Below are 21,231 nucleotides of genomic sequence, written 5' to 3' on the forward strand. Positions count from 1 at the left end.
TACGATTTTATGCTGAAGGCTTAATAATTGGACGAAAACAAGAACATTTTGTTATGTTTGGCAATGTTAAAGGTAATACTTTTCGCAAACTCAAAAATATGCACAGTGATTTTAAATCCTGTTTATCTTTCGACGTAGGACAGTCACTAGTTTTCTGTGGTGCGTCAAGGACACCAATTATGACCTTTTCTTTTCTTTTTGGTTGTATAAGAATTCTTGAATACAGATAACCAAATATTTATACAATATGATATACTAGAATGATATTTTCTACTTTTGTGCTGATGACAAAATCTTAATAGAGAGCACAGTGCTGTAAATGCAAAAACGATGAAATGAATTAGTTGTTTATTGAAATGAAAGAAAATTGAGTATTTCAATAACAAGAGTAAATTTATTGTCTTTAGGAGGGGTGGGCGTTTACGTAATTGTGAAAAGTTTTTTTCTTGGGGAGGAATATGTTGAAATTGTCCCAAATTATAAATATTTAGGAGTTCATCTGTCATCATTCGGGATCTGGTGTACAACCCAGCAACACTTTCACAAGCCACAGAGATTAGAAATACTTTGAAAAATAGAATTAGAGGTTTTTATAATCTACCAGTTGGTGTACTCTTACATATCTTTGACATTAAGATCTCGCCAATCTGGGGATTTCCTCTTCCTCGAGATATTCTTAATGTTCTTCCTCGAGATATTCTTAATGTTCATGGTCGTTTTTACACACAGACATCTTAAATCTTAAAAGATCAGTTCCAAGCATCGCAGTTCGAGGAGAGCTGGGTAGATAAACTCCATAAAGGTTAGCCATTTATGAAAATAATACAAATTTGGATAAGGCATGTTACTCAAACTGAAAATAACATTATACAAGAGGCATACTTATATCAGCGTAATGTGGCTACGTTAGGAATTAAATGATAGACATTAAATGTAAAAGAGTTGTCATATAAGTATGGTCTTGGTTTAACGTGGGATAATCAATATTGTTTAACTCCTGAATTTGTTTCCATCTTTAAACAAGGTGCATCGGTATTAATGAACAAAACTATTTTGAAAAGATATGCTCTATTTCTAAACTCGATTTCTTTTGTACTATTAAACCTCATATTTGTAAAGAAATGTACTTATCATATATAACGGTAACATCCTATCGTTTTTCACTTATGGTTGAAATGGGTGGAAAACATAGTATGTTGCGTAGTGAAAGATATTGTTCACTATGCATTGTACCTGGTGTTGAAACAGTACCCTTTTCATGAAGGGCTAAAAGAAAAAGAATCATTGCTTGTTATTCATATAATAACCCTACTTGTAAAAAAAATATATAAACTTATGTGTTCATCACATAATTCACAAGATATCATTGTACAGCTAAATATTCATGTTTAGCTTTCAAGAAACGTGCAAAGGTTGTTAGACCCAACTTTGCAATTATTAAAATTGTCGCTGAAGGTGCTCCCCCATTTCACTCAATGTAACACTGTTTTACTGTATAATGGGCTTGTGGCCTCTGTACTGCATGAATAGACTCTAAATTACTATCTTCATAATTATGTTATACAAAAAGTACAAATTGTACTGTAATGATATACGTTTCAGACCACTTTGATGGTGCATAGATTAGAATTTTCAGCATCTATTCTTAAGTAATAACCCATCGTATTGTGCATATTTATTTTCAGAGATTTAAGAGAAAATAATGTCACTAAACATGTCACACTGACGCTCGTCCATGATGCGTCCATGTTTCAGTATTGCGGGCCAGTGAGTGGATTGAGGCTGATACTGTGTGCTGTTTTTGAACATGCCACTATGTCAAGCTGTGGGGTGTTCAAACAGACCGAGCTGAAGGGACACCGGGATGTGGGAAATCACACTTTTTAATCCCAAATGCCACTCAGTATCCAGGAAATGATCGGTGGCTGCACAACATTAGCACTGGCTGCACGTCATCAACCTTCACATTAATTACTTCTTAATCCGTTCGATCTCCCCTTTACAAAAAAATCACTGATCACGACTTAGAAAAGCACAATTGTCGCATGATGCCAACAGCCTTCAGCTATGACGTTGTTTCTTGATGTGTCGTCATTCCTACCTCACGTCACAATAAGATCCGAATGTCGTCTCATGATGCCGTCCGTGTGAATGAAACTAGACACTGGTGCGCGTGACTTGCACTCGTGCACATACGCTGTTTATGAAGTCGGTTATAGTATACTTGGAATTTAGTCCATTATAAGAGAAGGTGTCCCGTTTTAAAAACATAAAAGGGGCACGGGTGGCCCAGTCGTCTAAGGCGCCGCGATTCGCTGTGCAGAGTTGCGTCCCTTCGGACGCGCCCGAAACCTATGATTGTGGGTTCGAATCCCGATTCGCCCCGATTATGTTTCAAGGTTTGTCGGCACCATAACCGTGCTCGTGGGTTTCACCGAAGTGGTAAACGTCTGAGACCTGCATCACTTCGGGTTTTCCTCCCACATTAAGCTGACACGCCGCGATATAACTGTAATATTGTTAAAAGCGGCGTTAAACCCAACTCACTCACTCACTAAAACAGAAAAATCGATTGTTATTCTTACGTTTTTATAACCAATGTTTTATTACATTTCCAACCACAAGTCATTCTTACGAACCCCTCCTCTAAAGTTTTTGTAGGAAAGTCCTGCATCGGAGTTTTATTTTATTATGCTGTACTTTGTGCTTGTTCTAAATGTATATACATTGTTTTAGAAATCACGAGTTCACAGTTAAGTGCCAATTTGTTTGTCAGCAAGTATGTATACCTTAAGGCAGAATAATTTTACGTAAGTTTTGAAATCTAAAAAAAACCATCCTGTGACTAAGGAAATACCTATATAAACCTGCATTTATTGAATTAGCAATTTCGAAATGACTTGTTAATTGATTTCTTTTGTAAATAATTACATGAAGTCACTTATTTTCAGGTTGTATGCCAAGACCAAGACTTAAGAAACAGATTGTTAGGGGGTAAAAGAGAAGCTAACAGACGGGATGAGAGAGGGGTGTGTGAGAAAAGGGACACTTAAAAAGGTATTTTAAAAATAGTTGTGCTCACCAGGTTTTGGGGGGAAAGGTAACATAAGTACATTTCTACGACTTTTCTTGTCTGATTAATTTTACAGTTAACTGAAATGATATAAATATTAACATAAATCTAATGTAAACTATTTGTAATATCTTTATCATGTTTATGGTTCGACATAAGCATGTTAATCAAATTCAATACGAAGCACCCTGCATGATTGTTGATATACGTAAATGCCATGACACTAATCTATTGTTATTGTGTGATGTAAGTATTGTCAACGCAAATTGCTGGTGGTGTCATGTTGGCATCATGGTTTCAGATCGGTTCATATTCTAGGACATAAACTTTTTGTCACCCAATATGTCCTAAACATATTTGCTGAAATCTTAAAAATATCCTGATCAAATGTGTCCCTAGCAAAATCATTATTACAATGGTAAGGTATTTTGTTTGCAAATAAAGTTATGGACTGTAAATTATATATTCATACCAGTTATAACCGTTATGACTGCAAAACAAATTTATGTTGTTGTTGTTTCCTAGGTTGTTGTTGAAATGTTTTCAACCTTGCTGACCTCAAGACGGAAAAACTCTTTGACATTTGTTGAAAAAAATGAAGGTATATTTGGCATGTATAATAATGTCAAAGCAGCTAAAACCCAGCCCGGTTCAGAATCAGTTGTTTACAGGCTGATATCAGATAGCTGGACTAGTGGTGTGTGTGTGTGTGGTGTTAAACAAAAAAAACCCCACAATTTTAAAATTGCTTCGGTCATTATTCCCACATCAAAATGACACGCCATGATGTAAGGAAAATACTTCTCAAAGCAGTTGGGAAACACTTGTCATATATATGTGTGTTTATTCATAATACTGGGAGGCCTTAGGCCTATAGTACTTGTTATATAGTAATGGATGTATATACATTTATAAGGTAACACATTTGGAACTTCTCAGCTTCATAGCATGCAGTATGTACATTGTCAGCTATTTCGTCATTACTACATTCTTAATTGACATTAATGTAACACATTTCTGTAAACTTGGGTAACGGATATGGTATTAATCAATGAACTGTTTTCTGTGTTCAGCATACAACGGACAAAATAGTAAGAGTGAGTGAGTGAGTTTGGTTTTACGCCGCTTTTAGCAATATTCTAGCAATATCACGTCGGGGGACACCATAAATGGGCTTCACACATTGTACCCATGTCGGGATTCGAACCCGAGTCTTCGGCGTGACGAGCGAACGCTTTAACCACTTGGCTACCCGACCGCCCCCAAAATAGTTAGAAATGGTATTCACTTTCTACAGTGTTTAAATCACAAAACTGACAAATTCTGTGTTCTCTCACGTTAAAGAGTTTCAAGTGCAATTCGAAATGTTTTAGTGTCACATCTAAAAAGTAATGCTCTCCACAGAAACTGTTTTGAAAGAGGGAATAGCTTGATAGTTTCTTGGATAAATGATAAGGAAAAATGCCAATTTTGAATGTACATATTTTTCAGGGTATGAGTGAAAGCATCTATGAAGTGTCCAGGTATAAACGTATCCTGTTCTGTCCATATATTACCATAACCACATGAATAAAGTTGACGCTTAACAGAAGATGCCCAGTTAGTCTGTCCTTGTTGATCATAGAGTAATAACATGTTATAACATTTCTTTGGATATCTTGTTACAGGCATTTTAACTAATTTGATCCAGTACTTTATCGTCTTTAACTTTGCAAAAATAGTTAATGGGTATTGTCCACATTCTCCATAGACCATTAGATTAGACGTACTAGGTTTCACACCAAGGAATCTTTTGCATGCATATAAATGTACTTTTTCCATAACATCAATTATTCTAATCCCCAAACCCCATATACCTAAATTGGGCTTACTTTTGTATCGAAAATTTATAAGAATTTATTATAGGTTATATTTCCAAGAACTTTCGTATGTTGAAGTATTCCAATTTGGATCATCTTCCATGACAATCTGTTTGTAAAATATACACCTAAGTACTTATAGAACGATACAACATATAATGAATGTCCTTGATAAAACCATTGCTCCCTTTTAGCTAGTGTACCTCAATTTTTAAAAACAATAACTTTTGTCTTGTTCTTGTTGACAGAGAAATTCCAATCTTTGCAATAACATTCCAGATGATTAATTTGCTTTTGTAGAAGACACTTGTCACTAGTTTACAATCTCATATGTAATGCATTGTCGAATTAGTTACAGAAAATGATAGACAAAATGTTAACTGGGCACTTAAAAAGTCATGGGTGTTTTTGCTTCCGTAAAGTATTTTTAATTTCTTGCTGAGGATCTAATTCTGAAGATATGCCTATCCTGCCTGTAGTATTAATGCTTTGATAGATGAGTGTTCCTGATGAAATTTGAAGCCACAAGACTGATATGACCATAGAACAATCAACAAAATGTTTTCACAATGAAAGACGTTATCATTTTTGTCTCCAAGGTATATATTTATTTTCCATGACACTTGCATTATTAAAACTACGGTGACCTTGATGTTTCATGAGTCAACTCCATGTATAGTAACAGAAAGAAAAATCACCCTTAACATACTTCAACACGTGCAATAATAGATGGTATAATTGGGTGCATCAACTACTGAGTTACTATTTCCCAGATGAATTTACGTTGTTTTTGTAATCAGATTTGAGATTGTAGACACACGGAAAAGCACTGCAACTTTCTCCTTACAACTATCCTGTACCAATTATATGATAGTTGAAATGAAATTGACAAACTAATTTAGCAATTTAGCAATGAAAAATATTTAGCGTCACGACAGTCATGACTTGTTTGTAAACAAAACGGTCAGGCTGCGAGTTTAACTCCATGTTGTGGAGTCCAGCGTAGCAGGGAGCTGTGACAGTTGGCAGCAAACGAGCTACAGCTGTGAGGCGGTTGAAGGTATACTAATCAAGGGAGACAAGTTTCAAGCGAAGGGGAGGCAACTCACTCACTCGAGCTCCTAACACGGGACATTGATGTTTGACGTTTCGATCGATGTGTAGATGATGTCACAAGACTATCTGTCGTGGCGGCCTCGAGGAAATGGAAAATTGTCTCGTTTTCTTTTCATGTTTCTTATACTTGTTACTTACCAATGTGCAAAGTATCTTAATGTGCTTTTAGTGTTGTTAATTTCCATGCACCTAATGTTATTTTCAATGGAATAATTCCATAAAGATTTCTCAACTGGTTCCTTCTCAAAATATATTTGGATATGACCGTCATCAGCATCGTTCACTTTTCTTTAAAACAATTTATACCCTATTCAAATTGAGATATGTTTGTATTCCAACCTTCATCCTAATCAGTCCTGAAATAATTATAAAATTAATTTCTATGTAAATGGAAACTCATCCAAGGTGCGACGTCTCGCTACTTGTGATACTGGTTTGCTGTATAGTTGAGATAGCTGTATGTTGGGTGTCACACTATGTACTTCGTGTTAAAGATAAGATACTGATCATGTCATTTTTGTCTGTTTCAAGTTTCACACGGTGTGTGCACACATAAAGTCATGATTGCAACATCACGAACCTCACTCCACCATCACACACTCCCTTCACCCCAACGTTAACGACAGTTATGATCCGAAAGGCGGGTTTCCCGAACTAATAGGGCCCATGTAGTACATGCAGCGTCATTTGAATATCAATGCCTCAGTATCATCCTCATTCCACAGTCGAAAACATCAGCCAAGGACACTACATCATCGTGTCGGTGATAGACTTGTCCTGGTGGGGGATGATGGGGCCTGGCTTTCAGTCGTCGTTGATGCCAACACCAGTGGAGGTATCAGTGTCAACGACGCGGCGGGATGTACACAGGAACACTCTGTAACACATGAATAGGCAGTTGTTTAATATCACAGTTGTTTCCTTTACACGAAGAGGCAAATATGATCGCTAACCTTTCGCATGCATCTCAATGGATACAGTATGCAAGATGAAAATAATACTCTTCTGTCTACTTTTGGTACCAAATATACTTCCACTACAAACGTCAATACAACATAGGTACCACCCATTTTGTAACTGTAAATATACGAAAATATTGAAAATAGACATAGAGACCATCAGATGTTTGGGATGGCTACAGAAAGTTCCATACACACAACTAGACTTTCACTCACACTATGATAACTGCAGACAACAGTTGGCATCCCGCACAGGCGAAAAAGGCGAAGCCACGGAGTATCCTCACAGTGGCATTATACATCTCGTTGAAAGCTGGTATCCCTATACCTTCTGAGATGATGTTCACCAGTACAATACCTGCAAACAGTGATCCTGAAAACAACGGTCAACAATGTACTGCATGTACATGCGTTTGGGAACAGCAATCGCCTGATGAATAAAGGAACAAATTCAAGATCAGCGTTTCGAAATTTTTCACCAAAATGTTGTTGCTGTTAAAGTCTCTTTCTTTTATAAATAATCGGTGCACATTGTTTAACAAATGAATATAGAAAGCATTTTGATTACTCGAATTTTATAGAAAGAGTTGCAGCATCTTGTATATTATTATTGTTATCCCCTTGTATATATTGTACAGTTTAAGTTTCAGATTGCAGGGTTACTGTTATAGATATTCCAAGCTGCATTATGAAAGTAATCACGATCAATATGGCCTCCACATGGAGGCTACAAAAATCAGGGTAATTGTGAAACATACAGTTGCACCTTAATTAATACCTCGTGTTTCGTCAGCTTAATTGTTAAATCTTATGTCTTCCTTTCCATGCGAATGAATTACACTGCTGGACATGCATGGTTTGTATACAAGGAATAGAAAACAGGTTTCAAAAAGGTATCCAACATATTAGTGACCCAAATAATGCAATGTGTTTGTGGCGTGTTACGAGGGATTCGCTTGCCTTTTTGTGCTCCCTAGGTTATCATCACTATTTGATACTGATTGATAAACACACGTGTATGATATAGTTGGACTCGTACAATGGACCCTAATGATTATGGAGATGGCTTTGTTGCTTTTATACTGATCAACAAAAGTTCCTGTGACATTGAATAATATTTATAATTGAATCATTGCGGTTTTTTTGGTTATTCTAAGTGGTTGATGTCAGCACGATGCTGAACAATGCATATGGAATCCCGTTAACGCACATGTTTTTATACCCATTCTTAGGTAGTGAATGAATGGGGCTTGCATAAAAGTCAGCTTTTGCATGGAATGCATGCTTTTCTGTAGGAGTTGCGTTTTTGTGACTTGATTCCATAGATGTACTACAATATTGACAACTCAACTCTACTTGTTTGAAAAATACACTAAAATATTGGTGTCACAGGAACTTTTGTTGTTGAGTATATATATTTAAATGCGTGACTAACAGGACATTTGTTAAATTAACAACTCTAAGAAATGTAGAAAATGTGTTTGATAAAGATTGCTACTGACTAGTATTTACATAATTTGAGTTAAGTGGTGATTTATGATATAGACGTAATCATAAAATGAACCCTAATGATTATGAAAACGGCTTCGTTGTTTTTTTGAAAAATGTGATTGCACTGCCCACTTTATTATCACAATATGCCATTCAAAACATTAAAGCTGTCCCACTCTTTGTCTTTGTTGTTTCATATGCATTTGAATGTTGGTAGCATGGGATCCTCTCTTGCTATGTTTATACCAGTTATATAAAAACGTTGATAACCACACTTTTTAAAGAACACAAATGAATGCCAGAAGATGGATATCTTTTGATGATGAGCTTGGCCATCCACAACTATCTGCATACTCACCCTGCATTTCAGCAGGGGCCATTCTCGACATGATAGCCCGCAGTGCCGGAAACAAAGGGCCTGCAATAGCATTGGGCAAAACAACTGCAACAAACAATATTCTTTAAACAAAAGAAAAGTATAATTAATGTCAATATATACCTTTTGTTCTGAAAATATATTGAGTTATATAATAAACAAGATATCCTTTTATCAACTCACACATTTGTCAGAAGTATTACCATTAACTTATGTTATTTACTGCGATGGTGACTTACAAGAGAAGAGCAAGACGTCAGTGTTGGCCAGGCCGTGTAGGACATAGGCTCCCGCCTGTATGATAGATGTTATGATACATATTCCTGGATCGGAGGTGCACAGATGGAGGAGTTTGATGACTGGAATCCCTAGAAATTGTCTTGTTAGGGACAATGCCATATTGAAATAGCCGATGAGCTCTGGGCCCCAACAGAAAGGCAGGTTAAGTTGGAAAAGATATTCTACAAAATACACACCACTCTGACTGAAATATAATATCAAATATGATGCAAGTGTGAGCAAGAAAAGGCTTCCCTTTGGTCCAAAATCTTTTGAAAAGTAGAATCCAAAGACATTTTTCACTGCTTTCACTGGAGTTGGGTATTGGGATCTTCTATCTGAGTTGATAGTTTCCGGGAGAAGAACAGCGACAAGGACGAGAGACAGAAGCATGAGTAAGGCAGTAGTCACAGAGGGGTAGAGATAGCCTAGGTTTTTGATGAAGTATCCAGTAATGACCTGAGAAGCTGCAGCAGCCAGGTAGGTGGTGAAATCTATCACAGCGATCCATACTGTCCGTGAGTTCTTCGGTGGTGTGTTGTCAGCTGTGTAGGCATAACTAGCTAGAATCACACCATTGTATCCCCCTGAAAAACCTTGAAGTGCCTCACCAATGTACAGGTATCTCACATCTAGATTCCAGTAAATAACAACTGTCGTCAACCAAAACTTCACAACCACTCCAGCTAAAGGTGCTATGAAAAGGACCCGTCGACCAAGAAAATCAGAATATGCCCCGAGAAACATGCAGCTGATTACTGCTCCGGAGCTTCCAATAACTGTCAGTATCGTTTGACAGTTCGAAGTATTTTCTTGAACCTTTTCCTGTAGCATATATCCTGGATCCGATTCATTGACGTAACACTGGGATGTTTGGTTAGGAGAGTTGACATGCCCTGTGCTGTTATTGAACTCCTCATCGGAGTACCTCTTGTAAAGATATTGTGTTACCAGTGGATTGCGGATATTGACAGCCACTTGAAAAACAAGAAACACAACGTTAGCCTTGAGTAGATTTCCCACTTTAGACTTGTCTTTATCCCTGTCTTCAAGTAGCGGTGCAGATTCCATGTTCGTCCAATATCATGCAACCAGGAGATTGGGACGAATTTTGGTTCATGTGTTCTAAGCAGATGGTGTGTAGCCTAATGCCGCGATAATTGCGCAGTGCATGTTGTGAGGCTGATTAGCTTGGTATGTGTTACGTGTGGACATGTGACATAATGTTGAGATAATCAGTTGCATTGTGACAGTGTGATCCAGGATCTAGTTGTGAACACTGTCGGTGTGTGGATATGTTACTTGGCACAGATTATGGATACTCAAACTACCTCTTGTGATCTTCAGTGAAATATATTTGTGCTAAGCCATGTGAGGGTAACTTGTTGCTGTTACTATAATCAACCAATCTTGTAAAGTGAAAGGTTCCATATTTGTGGAACGATAAGACAGAGTTCCTTCACCCTTGTGGGATTATTTAAAAGACGTCGCAAACTTCGTTCAATTTCATCCCAGACATCCAAGTCTCCAAGACTGGTACATCAGATAGAGGGGTATCTTCAGAGTACCTGTGAACATGGCAGAAAAACCATCAATTGACAGCAATTTTTTACATTTATTTATAAAGAAAAATCTAATAGAAAATATGTCACTAAATTTGCTGACAAAGATAAAACAGATGCGGTTAAATTTTCATTAAAAGATGAATCAAACCTTATCACCATGTACTTTCATGAATGTAAAGTTAAGAATGTTCAAAGTTCACATTGAACAGAAATAATTAAATAAAGTATATACAATTTTCATAAGACCCCATTTCGAATATGCGTGTGAAGTGTGGGATGGGTGTAATGTGGAGTTATCAACTTAGTTAGAAAATCTCCAACTAGAAGCAACCAGAATAGTTACTGGGCACAAACATCTGTATTATGCAACAGGATGGGAAACGATAATAGAACGAATGAGGAAACGTAAGCTATGTTTGTTCTACAAAATACAAAGTAATATTGCCCAAATGTATCTTTAAGACATTGTACCAACCACTGTAGGTTCAAATGTATCATATAATTTAAGAAATTCAGACAATATTGTGATTTCATATACTTGATGAAAACACTCAACATATTATTTTATTCCATCAACTGTAAGGTTATGGAACACTATTCCGGCAGCAGGTAGAAATTGTACATCTACATCCAAATTCAGGTCATACATACAAAAAGAGCAAGGTATATTTTTCCTATGGTGTTAGAAAGTTGAATATTTATCATACTCGCTTAAATTATGATTTATACAGAATAGAGATAAAATGTGATCCAATATTTAATGTGGTAATCCATGTGAAAACGCATTTAATTATTTTTTAGAGTGTCCATGGTATGTCCACCAAAGAAAATCTATGTTAATGATAATTCGGGACATTTTACAGAACGCCGTGAACAACAATGTTAAATAAGATTTACGTTTGATGTCAAACGGAAAAGGATGTTTGTCCATTATTGAAAATCAACATATCTTTAAGGCAGTGTAAATGTTTATAAGTCATACAAAGAGATTTGGGTAAAACTTTAATGTAAATATACTAGTCTCTCTTTTGTACATTTCTTGTATATCTATACACTCATCTTCTTCTCTTTTTTTAGGGGGTTTGCGCGAGAAGTGGGTGAGTGAGTACGGTTTTGCGCCGCGTTTAGCAATATTCCAGAAATATCATGACGGGGGACACCAGAAATGGGCTTCACACATTGAACCCATGTCGGGAATCGAACCCGGGTCTTCGGCTTGATGAGGGCACAGGAGCCAGGAACAGTGTTCCTTTTGACCAACATACCACTTTGTCCCTGACTTCACCGGGACGGGTGGTAGAATGGGCCTGGTTCTGTCAATCGGCTGGTCATGTCAAGCCCTGTGTATGAAGTTTTTGATATTTTGTTTGACGCAATTCACTTAATTTTCAAATAGTCTTCTGTTCATCAAGTTTATGATACTTGCCAAGAGCGTATTCCCAGAAGGAGGTGGCTCAAGGACCAATCTTGTTGATCTTCTGGATCCTCTGGAGTATAACCCCACCTTACACACGACGTTGTCACAACGTTGTGGTAAGTTGTGGATTGGTAACGTCGTGATATAACGTTGTCACAACGTTATTATAACGTCAACGTGCAACGTTATTTCACAACGTTATAACAACGTTGCACATTTACGTTGTAAAAACGTTGTGCATCGGACTTCACATAACGTTTTGTAACTACGTTTCTGAAACGTCGGTGAAACGTTATAGTTTGCTTCTTGATAGTCATAAAGGAATAGAATTGCATTATCAAAATCAACCTGAATTTGTCAGAATACCAAGGCAGTAATGCATTACCTTTCTATATATTCTGCATTTGAATTTTCATCTCTTAATACTAAAATTTTCAGAACGTAATTGCGTCTCTCTTTGCCAACGTTAGTATTACGTAACATTGTAACGTTATTCCACAACGTAACAACGTTGCAAAATAACGTTGTGCTTTGGACATTACAACACGTTTTTGTAAGTGTTTGGGAAACCACTTGTAGATCTACCATCTCCTAGTTTTATTTTTTTGAAACATACACATCTATATCTATTCGCGAAGTAATCTGTATTCTAAATGTTGTCACAACCAATATTACACTTTAAACAATTGGTGCGCATTTTTTGCGGCGTGAGAGCGACTGCTGAAAAGTAAAGCCTTGTTGCCTCTTGAAGTGACGTCAGAATGACGTCACATTATCGCGGAAGATTTGATGTCAACAGCCATCTTAGTTCAAGCTCACTCTGGACATATTACAACCAAGTGATTGTGCAGCAACTGGAACTAGATAGTTGATCTGTGAAATCGGATGAGGTAAGGTAATGTTTCAAAAGCAGTCTCCGCAAGTTGATATGTTTCCGTACATGCAGATAGTCAAATGATTTAGAACCGTTACCTAAATTCGTGGATAACCTTGATTCGTGGATCGTGGTAATTATCGTGATATTTCGTAAATTGAGTCTCGTATAACGTCACACAGCGGTACTTTTGATGTACACACACTGCCACGCCTTGCTGACAAAAATGTTCCGAATCGCTGCGTTACACGTAAGTACAGAAAAACCAAATGTCCAACATTGAGATAAAAAGCCCTAGATCACTAATACCAATTTTCAAAATACAAAATATATACCGTAAGCACCACCCTTCTCACCTCTCGTCGTCTGCTTGTCTAGATGGCAATAAACATAAGTCACATTACTTGAGGTCCTGCAGTCTGCCCGAAAATGTTTCCATATATCTTTAATTTTAACAATCTCGTATAGCTTTTTATTCATTTTCATAGGGTACACCGACGCCAGACCCGTGAAGATTCCGGGGTAGAATAGGTCTTCAGCAACCCATGCTTGCCGTAAAAGGTGACTATGCTTGTCGTAAAAGGCGACTAACGGGATCGGGTGGTCAGGCTCGCTGACTTGGTTGATGCATGTCATCGATCCCAATTGCGTGGATCGATGCTCATGATATTAATCACTGGATTGTCTGGTCCAGACTCGATTATTTACAGACCGCCGTCATATAGCTGGAATATTGCTGAGTGCGGCGTAAAACAACAAACCAACCAAATCACGAAAGGGATACAAAAGTTATTCGCCTACAGCTTTGACTAATGCTTACTTAGAAGTAAAAAACAATAAAGTTGCAGTTCATAAAGCGGCATTAAACTTCTCTGTACCCGAGCAAACACTGAGAGACAGGAAAAAAACAAGATCGATGTTGACACAGTTAAGTCAGGTGCGACTCCATTTTTTTATGCGGAGCAAGAAATTAGACTTGTTGACCATGTAACATACATGGCATCCATCGGATACGGATATACCAGGAAAGAGGTTATCCACTTAGGGTATAACTTTGCTTGTCAGTTAGGAAAACGTGACCTGGCCCATCCATTATCTGTCAAGTGGTTGCATGGTTTGTTGGAGCGATGGCCGGAGTTGAAAGTTAGAAGTGCCAAGTCTCTCGCGGAACTTCGTGCCAAAGCTATTTCAGAGGAATGCATCAACAAGTATTTTGATGAACTTGCGATGATTATGGACAAATACGGTTTCCAATCAAGACCAGAAGCAATTTATAACGTAGATGAGAAAGGAATCAACCAGTCCCTTGTCGCACTGAAAATTGTTGGCTCAAGAAAATCCGTGGCCTATGAGATTTCTTCGGAGAGACCGTCGGTCGTCACACTTTTGGGGTGTGGAAACGCTCTTGGCACATTTATTCCGCCTTTCTTTGTATTTGCGGGTGCTAGTATGCGCAGTGAATTGCTTGAAGGCTGTACAGTGGGAAGTGACGGAACTGTTTCTGAATCGGGAGGGTCAAGTGGTGTTATATTCCAAGATTACTTGGACAGGCATTTCCTTCGATATGCATCTCCAGCAACGCCGAATAGACCTTGGCATCCTTCTGTACGATGGCCACAAGTCGCACATTTCTCCGTCTCTGATAGACTGGGCAAAAGATCACAATATTGTGTTGTTTGTCCTCCCGGCTCACACGAGTTTGGAGCCAATGGACGTGGGATGTTTCGGTCCGTATACAAAAAGTTACAATGCCGAATGTCACAAGCTGTTGAAGTCTGATGGTACCACAGTCAACAGATATAACATCGCCTCCGTAGCCTGCAGGGCATATTCTGCTGCTTTAACGCCTGGTCACCTGCAGTCGGCATTCAGAAAGTCTGGAATCTATCCCTTTTCGCCAGATATGACTGATAAATCTGCATTTCAACCAGCTGAATTTATCCACGCAGCACACGATGAAGACAAGTAGCAGCAAGTACCAGCTATTGACGATGTACACAGCCCACGTTACAACCCTAACCTTGAGAAGGGGAATCTCGTCACTAACTGTGACCAAACCCAATTCTTTGTTGACCAGCTTCCCGTCATTCAGAAGAAACAAAAACAATCACGCAGATCTATCCACAGGACCGTTAGCGGCAAAGCCATTACTGAACCAGAGATCGAAATTCAAGTTAAAACCTAGTATGTAAAAAGTTCAACTTCTAAATAGCCAGTACCAACCAAGAAATGACCAGCAAAGTCACATACATCAGCTAAACCATCTCAGAAGAAACCTTAAAGTACCACCGAGCCAGCAGCGGGACCATCCGGTGCGATTAATTTATTATACAGCAGTGACTGAGGATTCGCCAATGTCCAATGATGAAACATGTTGCGTGTGTCACCACTTTCAGCCCGCTGAACTGGCCCAATGCACATCACTGTTTTTCGTACAGTGGGAGCAGTGCATGTATCATGACTGTACCCACTGGGTGCACTTACAGTATTGTTGTCATGTGCGCGTGCTTCGGACTCATGACACATTTTGTTGCCCTTGCCATGGTCCGCCATGCAAACCATCGAAAGAGTAGGGACTGAAAGAGGACGCAAACTTACCTGTAATTAGTGTTCATAACTTTATTAACAAGATTCGTTTTGGAGTTGAGTGTTGAATAACTATGCTCTTCAACTGTTATCAGCCGACACAGAAATGCTGGTAGGTATAGATTCGAATTCATAAACAAATATTTCACAGTAACGGTACTGGGCTTTCGTACATAGCGATACAATAATCCACTACGTAATCCACGAATCAAGGTGACGTTACATTTTGTGTGCACATGAATGGCTGATGAATGCAAATGGCTGCGGTAGACAAACTTTTCAGTCACGAGTGGAATCTTCTTCATTTTCTTAGAGTTTAATAGATGCATTAAATGATCAGTGAGTATACAAAACAAAATCGGACATTTAAACCACGAATTTGGGTGAGCTTTCCTTATATCCACGAATCAAGGTTATCGTATTTTTCAGAAGTGGCGGGGTTTAGAATGCAGTTTGCAGTCACTTTCACTGAGCGTCAGTGTTGATATTAATATGTTTGGTTGGTTGGTTGGTTTGTTGTTTAGCGCCGCACTCAGAAATATTCCAGCTATATGACGGCGGTCTGTAAATAATCGAGTCTGGACCAGACAATCCAGTGATTAATATCATAAGCATCAATCCACACAATTGGGATTGATGACATGCATCAACCAAGTCAGCGAGCCTGACCACCCGATCCCGTTAGTTGCCTTTTACGACAAGCATAGACCCGTGAAGATTCTGTTGTAGAATAGGTCTTCAGCAACCCATGCTTGCCGTAAAAGGTGACTATGCTTGTCGTAAAAGGCGACTATAACGGGATCAGGTGGTTAGGCTCGCTGACTTTGTTGATGCATGTCATCGATCCCAATTCCGCGGATCGATGCTCATGATATTAATCACTGGATTGTCTGGTCCAGACTCGATTATTTACAGACCGCCCTCATATAGCTGGAATATTGCTGAGTGCGGCCTTAAACAACAAACCAACCATCCAACCAATGGCAAGCATGGGTTGCTAAAGACCTATTCTACCCCGGAATTTGATATTAATATGTGATACACAGAACATGATATATAGAGTTCACGTGAAGGAGGCCCAATACTTTTTTTCCCATATTATTTTTTTTTTAGTAACAAAGGGTAATTATTAGTTGGTTAGTTGCATGGTTGGTTGGTTAACACCGCACTCAGCAATATTCCATATGACGGTGGTCTGTAAATAATCGAGTCTGGACAAGACAATCCAGTGATTGATATCATGAGCATCGATCCACGCAATTGGGATCGATGACATGCATCAACCAAGTCAGCGAGTCTGACCACCTGATCCCGTTGGTCGAGTTAGTTTGTGTGTCTTCTATACAGTGTTCCCCAAGCAGCCAAAACATCACTCCAGTAAGGGTTAGCTAAGTGTATACAGTTTTCAATATTGGCCCCATGTAGGAATATGTTTTTGGGTGGAAAGATGCCAGGTTTATTACAGTTTTTGTTTTGGAGATGTTTTCTGAGAACTGATACTTTTAGAGAAATTATAAAATACCTTACCTCTATCATTCTCAGTCTGCCTTTGTCATATTTTCTAATTAAAGTTGTTCATTTTATTTTATCCCTTTTATCATTCCAGGTGAATCTGTACAATATTTTGTTTAGTTCATCAATACATTCACTTGGAGGGTTTGGAAGAGAGGAAATTATATGCACTAATGTTGACAGGGCCAAGGTTTTGACAACAGTAAATTAACCTATCAATGTTAAATTTCTTTTCCTCCAATTCCCCCAAATTTGATTAATAATTTCAATTCTCTTCTTTGTATTGATAACCCACAGATTATTTAAGTTGGAATTAAGCTTTATTCCCAATATTTCAAAGTCCCCACTGTGCCAGTCTAGTTTCAGATCCTGACATAATTTTATGTCACAGCCTGTCATTGAGCCTATCCATATTGCTTTTGTTTGATCAATATTAAATTTTAATCCTGACATTTTATAAAAATCATTTTGGGTGTCAATCGCTGTACTTAAACTTTCATCAGTCCCATCTAGAAATATTTCAGTATCATCAGCATATTGTCCAAGTTTATGTTCCACATTATTCAGTTTGATACCTTTTATTGCATTATTATCACGAATCATTATTCCCAACGTTTCTGCAACGAGCAGGAATAGATATGGAGACAATGGGTCTCCTTGTCTACATCCCCTTTTGTTCCAGAAGAATGTAGATAGGTGTCCATTTTGTATGATGCAAGATGAAGCATTATTTATAAGTATGTATATCCATTTTCTTATATTATTATATTCATTTTATACAATGAATTTAAGAGAGAAATTGGTCGCCAGTTTTGAGTAGTTGTTTATCTTTAGTGCCTTTGGGTATACAGGTAATGACACTGATTTAATATTCTAGCTATGTTTCTTCTAGTGTATCTTTTACTATTTAGATATATTCATTGTTAAACATTAAAGATGTATTCAACTTCCAGTAGCCCCTACCTCTTTAATTCTTTGCTTAGTGTATTTGAAAAAGTCAATGTTATTGCAGAGTGATCAGATTTGTATCCTGGTATAATTGTAGAATCAATAGTTACATTTGCAATGTCTTGTGAGACCAAAAGGAAGTCAAGTCTAGCGTGTTGTTGAGGCTTTTTCTTTCACCATGGGTATTTCTTTGCATCTAGATTTTTTCACTCCAAATATCAATTAGATCAAAGCTTTCTTTTTTTTCAAGTACTAACTTTCTTGCTTTGGGATTGTTGATATGCTTATAATTTTCAAAATCGGCATCTGGATTGAGGACCAAGTTCCAATCTCCGCATATAACCATTGATTCGTTTTCAAATTCGTCAATATTATTGAACAAAGCATTGTAAAAAGCAGGTTCATCTTGATTTGGCCCATAAATATTACTCAGAGTTAACCTTATGCCCTCTATTGTGATATCTGCTATTATATAGTTTCCATTAATATCTTGTTTAAATCTATGGATTTATATTTCTAAAGTATTACTTAACAAAATGGCAACTCCACTTGCATTTGACTTGTAAGGCGCTATTATACTTTGAATTCCCCATTCATTTCTCATTAATGTTTCATCTTCTTTAGAAATATGAATGTCTTGTAGACATATTATAGAAAATTTCTTCTTTCGCCATAGGTTCATTTCTTCTTTACGTTTCCATTTATCTGCTAGGCCCCTGCAATTTGCTGATACTATTCTTATTTTGACACCCATATTCAGTGTTTTCCAAACTAAACAGATTCATATTGTTGTCAAGGCTGTTATTTATATCATACATTGGTTCATCAACTACTGAATTGAATGTTTTTAAACTTTGTGGGAAAAACAGATTGTATGAAAACATACAGTGATAATAAAAACAAAATAGATAGGGTAGCGGTTCCACAAGCTATATCCATCATGGGTATTATAAATCAAACAATATTGCCATGACCAGAATTGGGTGTGCTAATATAGCCATCAACTGACCTGTCTTCAAACTAGGCCAAGCAAGGGAAGTAACGGGTTATAGCGAAAACAGCACCTCAGCAAAACGTCAATTTCAGCTGAAACTATATTTAAGAGGCCTAACATGGTGCTGTCAGATCACAATTATTTATCCGAGTTGAGGTATTAATATTGTTGTTATAACTGATTGGTGTAATTGTTCTCGGTAATTTACAATAAGCTCTCAATTACAAGTTGAAAAGTTGAATATTGTGAACAGGATGATGATGACGATGGACATGCCACAAAACTGTATATATGAACATATTTACTTATCTGTGAAAACAGGAAATACAATGTAAATACATCAAATGACATGTAAATACATCAAATACCATGTAAATAAACCATATATATCACTACAAAAGTCGTTGTTATCGTTATTATAAATAGAGGTGCCGTTTTCGCCCGACACATAGTAGCCGTTTTCGCCAAGTGCGGTGCCGTTTTCGCCAGAGATATCGGTGACCTTTTTCCTGAGGTGCCGTTTTAGTCTGCACCCGGAAGTAACTCACGTGTGAACATGGTGATGTGAGAGATGTCAACACAACAATATGTTTCTAATGACATCATAAATCATACGTAGTTCTCAGATATTATCTTCAGTCGAACAATTATCGAAACCTATTTGACAATACACCAATACAGGTAGCAAGATACCGCTACTCACTTGTCGGCATTATGCCCCACTGTTCCTTGCGGAGTGTACAAATCACGTGATCTGTAGTTCCGGTACATCTCATAGATAATTATAGCGCTATACGTCAAAATTCAATAACATTGATTCTACCTGACATACACCTTTTTCAGTCGGTGTTAAGATTCAAGAGAGATACATAATCTCACGAACAAGGAAATGTAAGTTTCATGTGCGCTAGGTTCAGGATAAAGTGGGAATTTATGAAAACGTTTAGTCACATGACACTCATGTGATTCTATAAATAGCAACGTAAACAAACTTCAAATCAAAGTGGTAATACGAGTGTCACTGAAGGCCATTCTATCATAACTTCTCAAAGTCACAATAGGTGCATACTTTACCGCACATCATCTTTGTTACACTGTATGGATACATTTAAGACGTAGTGGCGCTGTACTTTGCATTACACACTATCACAAAGCCAAGCACTCAGGATTGGTGCAGCCATCGTTGTTTACTACAGCCGAGAGTTGTCAATATCCTCATCGAGACGGATATGTTACCACGGTCGGTCTGCATTTTTCCTGTACTGGAGCGTGATATCTAGCGCTTTTTCCTGAATCCGTGTCTGGACTTGGTGTTTTTTGCGAAGCTCGTAGGCCTTACTCGCTAGTTTACCACGGAGTTTTTTCAATGGTACAGGAAGGTCCGTGCGGATTGAGACTTGTCTCTCACGCAGGACAGCGTTTTTTCGGAAACCTTTATCCAAGATTAATTGCCTGTCCTTCATATTGACAAATTTTATCACGATGGTTTTTGGTGATTGAGCTGTATAGGGATTTGTACTCTGGCGCGGTAGTCTATTGATGTTGACAAAGTTAATTTCGTCAGCACGTTGCAAGCCCAGGTCAGTGAACAATTTTCTGCACGATGTTTCAGGGTCTAATTCATCTTGTATACCATAGATCAGTAAAGTTCTTGTGTCAATAATTTCGCTTCTGTGCCATTTCGTCTCTCAACATTTGAATTACATTTACGTTTATCTGTTCGGAGTTGAACTCGACTGACCGCAGAATATCTTCTGTTTTAGATGGTATTTTGGTAACTTCATTGTTTACTTTATCAATTTTGCCAGTGATTTCATCTGTTTGCTTTTTGAGTGAATCCTTAATGAATGTTTTCATGTCATCGAACATGCTCACCAACATGTCGCTGGATTCTCAGGTGTCGGGGTAGTGTCGCTATCAGTCGACGATTTTGACTTCGTTGATGTTTGGTCCACTGAATTAACTTGCTGAGTAGCTTGCTGAGATTCAGTCTCACCTTTACCTCTTTGGCTTTTTCTTAGATTGGCCATTTTAGTTACGATTTTGATGGATTTTGCTCGGAAGATTGTCATGTGCGACCTGTCGACATGAGCGCCACCTGTTACTATGGTGGTCATCAGTGGTTGATAATTAAGGTGAGAGAGGTGTAGCCAATGCGCACCAATGAAAAATATACTGAACA

General features: G+C 37.9%; 1 protein-coding gene across 3 annotated transcripts; it reads right to left on the reverse strand.

Annotated features, from left to right (window-relative positions):
* Positions 1–3,900: 3,900 nt before the first annotated feature.
* Positions 3,901–19,930, reverse strand: LOC124123709 (solute carrier family 46 member 3-like). Of its 3 annotated transcripts, XM_046486891.2 has the most exons (6): positions 19,753–19,930; positions 15,494–15,585; positions 9,114–10,721; positions 8,857–8,940; positions 7,224–7,380; positions 3,901–6,925 (listed from the first exon to the last, which is right to left on the reverse strand). In XM_046486891.2, exons 3-6 carry the CDS (start codon positions 10,222–10,224, stop codon positions 6,853–6,855), a joined length of 1,425 nt encoding a protein of 474 aa, XP_046342847.2. In that variant the 5' UTR covers positions 10,225–10,721; positions 15,494–15,585; positions 19,753–19,930; the 3' UTR covers positions 3,901–6,852. The 3 variants fall into 3 exon arrangements, with proteins under 3 accessions (XP_046342847.2, XP_046342837.2, XP_048258927.1); XM_046486881.2 differs by lacking the exon at positions 15,494–15,585; XM_048402970.1 differs by lacking the exons at positions 15,494–15,585; positions 19,753–19,930 and adding an exon at positions 19,598–19,722.
* Positions 19,931–21,231: the final 1,301 nt, after the last annotated feature.

This window comes from Haliotis rufescens, unplaced genomic scaffold, assembly GCF_023055435.1.
Source record: "Haliotis rufescens isolate VD_foot unplaced genomic scaffold, xgHalRufe1.0.p SCAF_3, whole genome shotgun sequence".
NCBI lineage: Eukaryota > Metazoa > Mollusca > Gastropoda > Lepetellida > Haliotidae > Haliotis > Haliotis rufescens.

Bases quoted from the DNA above. Each gene is read 5' to 3' on its own strand.
- LOC124123709 (XM_046486881.2), bottom strand. From the start codon at position 10,224: ATGGAATCTGCACCGCTACTTGAAGACAGGGATAAAGACAAGTCTAAA. The intron at 7,381-8,856 runs GTGAGTATGCAG...CGTTGTTTTCAG, and splicing joins GGCCCCTGCTGAAATGCAGG to GATCACTGTTTGCAGGTATT. The intron at 6,926-7,223 runs GTGAGTGAAAGT...CATGTGTTACAG, and splicing joins TTGTCTGCAGTTATCATAGT to AGTGTTCCTGTGTACATCCC.